General features: G+C 60.4%; 1 protein-coding gene across 1 annotated transcript in view; it reads left to right on the plus strand.

The window, feature by feature from the left end:
• The first annotated feature begins 1,674 nt into the window (after positions 1–1,674).
• Positions 1,675–3,645, plus strand: part of LOC104914207 (polyhomeotic-like protein 2) — a 24,375-nt gene continuing 22,404 nt past the window's right edge. Inside the window, exons 1-5 of the mRNA XM_010723015.1 lie at positions 1,675–1,863; positions 2,060–2,218; positions 2,294–2,371; positions 2,442–2,603; positions 3,592–3,642. Coding sequence (XP_010721317.1) covers positions 1,720–1,863; positions 2,060–2,218; positions 2,294–2,371; positions 2,442–2,603; positions 3,592–3,642 — 594 coding nt within the window. The 5' untranslated portion in view covers positions 1,675–1,719. The remainder of the gene's footprint in view (positions 1,864–2,059; positions 2,219–2,293; positions 2,372–2,441; positions 2,604–3,591; positions 3,643–3,645) is intronic.

A 3,645-nucleotide genomic window follows, 5' to 3' on the forward strand; every position in this document is an offset into this window, starting at 1 on the left:
GTGCTTCTCCGTCCCACCCGTGCGTGTCCCCCCGCCGCACCGGCGCAGCAGCGCCCTCCGGGGATGCGGCCCCGCGGCCTCACGCCGTTGAGCACGGGGACGTCGCGCTGCCACGTCCTGCTGTCCCGCTGCTGGCGCCTCGTGCTGTGTTTGTCCCTGCAAGACTGTGGCCTGGCCTCCGGGGTCACCTGGCGCGGCCACCAAGACCACCTGCTGTGGGCACCGCGGCTGCTGTCCATGGTGGAGCGCCCGGCGCTGCTGTCCCTGGTGCTGGCCGTGGCGCCCGCCGTGGTGCCACCCGCCATGGTGGCACGGGGCCCTGGGTTTCTTGCTGCTTATCGGAGGTCAGTGGGCTCACATGGGAGCAGCAAAGCCTGTGTGCCCACAGAGACGTTGGTGCTGGCATGGCCTGGCAGCGTGGGCACGGCCCTTACTGGGAGCGGTGGTGGCGGCGGTGGTGGTGGTGCTCCTGCTGCTCACCTCCAACCCCAGTGGCACTCACCATGCAGCACTTCCCCCTCCATTCTTGTCCTTTTTCTGTCCCTCCGTCCCTCTGTCCTTCCGTCACACCCTTGAACCCTTTTCTCCTACCCTTCCCTTAGTCCTTTTCCTCTTCCCGTCCATCCTGTTGGCTGTCCTTCCCTCCCTACACTCCTTTCCTTATTCTGTCCTCCCTTCCGTCCATCTTTCCTTCTCCCTTATTAATTTCCTACTTCTTTCTGTCCATCCTTCTCTTCCTCCTTTTGTATTTTTGTCTATCCATCCATTCTTTCACACCTTTCCTACTTCCTTCCATCCTTCTGTCATCTTTCTGTCCACCCTTCCCTCTCTTCATCCCTCTTTGTCTACTTTTTCACCGTCTGTCCATCCTTCCCTCACTCCTTTGCTTTCCTTTTCCTTCTGTTCCCTTCTCTCTTGTCCCTCTCAACCTTTGCATCCACCTTTCCATCCGTCCTCTTTCCCTTCCTTTGTCCTTCCTCCCATCCTTCTGTTCATCCTTCTCTTTCTTCCTTTGCTCTATCATTCTCTCCCCCCTTGTCCTTCACCTCTTCCCTAATTCCTTCTGTTTGTCCTTCTGCTCAACCTATCCCTATATTTTTCACTCTTACCTCTTTGCTTCTTTCCATCCTTTTCCTACTTGCTCCTGTCTCTGTCCTCTGTCCCTTTGTCCCTTCTGTCTGTCCCCTCATTCCTTCCAACTGTTCTACCTTCCCTTCCTTCCTCTTTTTCCATCCTCTTTCGTTCCTTCATCCCTTTTCTACCTCCATCCATCCATCTTTTCTTCCACCCATCCCTCTATCCATCCCATTCATATACTTGTGTCCCCTCTGTCTGTCCATCCTGCCCTTTGTCCTTTCCCATTTCCTTCTTTCCTTCCTTCCCTCCCTTCACCCTTTTCCTCCTTCCACCCTTCCTGGCTGCACTTCCCATCCATCATTCTGTCCATCCCGCTTCCTTCCATCCTTCACTTCCTCCCCTCATCCCTCTCCTCCATCCGCCTGTCTATTTATCCTTCCTTTGTCTGTCCATCCATCCTTCCTTCCTTTCCTTGAGGATTTGAAGTGCCACTGTGTGCTGGGTGTGGGTAGGGGCGGGCCGGGGGCACGCGGGGCTGCTCCCATCTGCCATCCCCCCACCCCACGGGACCCCCGTGCCCACCTCCACGCTCTCCTCCAGCTCTAGGCCACCCCAGCCGCCCCGCGTGGCCCTGCCACCACCATGGAGAACGAGCAGCTCCCGGCACCTCCACCCTCCAGCAGCGCCGGCGGCACCGGCACGACGCCCAGCAGCACTGGCACCACGCGCCCACCCGCACCACAGATCTCCGTCTACAGCGGCATTCCTGACCGCCAGACCGTCCAGGTAGGGCTGTGCTGCACACCCTAATCCTACCCCTCGCCCTGTGGTTGGGGTGCTTGGGTCTCCCCTTGGGTTTAGAGCAGAAACGCTGCATGCATTGGGAAGCTCTGGATACAGGGTGAGGCAGAGCAGCGTTCAGGGTGCTGTGGCCGGTTGGCTTTGGGGTGTTGCGTCCCATGGTCCTGCTGCTGTCCCACAGGTGATCCAGCAGGCCCTGCACCGGCAGCCCAACACGGCAGCGCAGTACCTGCAGCAGATGTATGCTGCGCAGCAGCAGCACCTGATGCTGCAGACGGCCGCTCTGCAGCAGCAGCACCTCACCAGTGCCCAGCTCCAGAGCCTGGCGGCCGTGCAGCAGGTAAAACCCCCCTCCGGGGGTCACCCATCGGTGCTGCAGTGCAATGCGCACACAACGCTTTGCTCCCGTCCCCAGGCCAGCCTGGCAGCCAACAGGCAGAGCGGCTCCTCTGGCAGCAATGGCACACAGCAGGCGCCTGTACAGCAGCCCACGGTGAGTCCCTGGCTCGCCAGAAGCAGCCCGCAGCCCCCACCCCGGCCCCAAAACCCACTGTCCATTGCAGATCAACCTGGCCACGTCGCCAGCAGCAGCCCAGCTCCTGAACCGGGCACAGAGCGTCAACCCCGGGGCGTCGGGCATCGCGCAGCAAGCTGTCCTGCTGGGCAACGCCGCCTCGCCTGCCCTCACAGCCAGCCAGGCACAGATGTACCTGCGGGCACAGATGGTAAGAGGCGCCCATCCCCACGGCACTGTGGGGCAGCTGGGAGCTGCTGGTTGGCCATCACCCTGCAGCAAGTTGGCCCATTCCCACAGGAAGCAGATGCTATAGGGTCCCCTTTGCCCCACAGCTCATAGGGCGCCCATCACTGTGCTGCGGGGTGGGCTGGATGTATGCAGAATCCATCACTCCACCGTAGGGTAACCAGAGCCTACAGAACTCGTAGGTTTCCTGTCACCTGGCTGTGGGGTAGCTGAGCCCTGTAGGGTGAGCCTGAGTTCACAGGGGGCCCTTTGTGCTGCTGGGGGGTGCCTAGATCTCCCAGGTTGCCCACTGCTCCACTTTAGGGTGACCAGACCCAAAGCATCACCAGGCTGCGAGGTGCAAGGCCCCCGAAGGGACACCTGACTCCATAGGGTGAACACTTTGAGGTGCCCTGGTCTTATGGGGTGCCCAAACCCACACGGCATGCTTCACCTTACTGTGGGGTGCCCAGACCCCATAGGGTAACCACACACTGCTCAGAGATCTCCTCAGACTCATTGAGTGCCCGCTGTTCCCACCCTACGAGTGCCCAGACTACATGGGTTGTCCATCCTATGGGCTGTGTGGGTTTCATGGGGTGTCCCCACCCAGTGGATGGTCCCCAGACCCCAAGAGATGCCCAGACCTATAGAGTGTCCCTCACCCTCACTGCTGGAGGCCCACCCCAGGAGGGTACCCTCTGCTAGGGTAGGAGGGTATCTGGATCCCATGGGATACCTACACCCTATGGAGTGTTTGCCCAGACCCCACAGAAGGCCGCTGCTATGATATGGAGTGCCCAGACCCCACTGGGTCACCCAAGGGACATGGGGAACAGCAGCACTGAGCAGGGACATGGGCAAGTGTCCCGTGTGCCTCACACTTCTGCCATCACATGAGGACATGGGGGGACACTCAGGGTGCTCCCAACAACCCTGAGAGACAGACACTCACCCTTCTCTCCCCCCAGCTCATCTTCACGCCCACGGGCCCCGTCAGCGCCGTCCGGCCCGAGAGCCCTGCA

This window comes from Meleagris gallopavo, chromosome 23 (assembly GCF_000146605.3).
Source record: "Meleagris gallopavo isolate NT-WF06-2002-E0010 breed Aviagen turkey brand Nicholas breeding stock chromosome 23, Turkey_5.1, whole genome shotgun sequence".
NCBI classification, from domain to species: domain Eukaryota; kingdom Metazoa; phylum Chordata; class Aves; order Galliformes; family Phasianidae; genus Meleagris; species Meleagris gallopavo.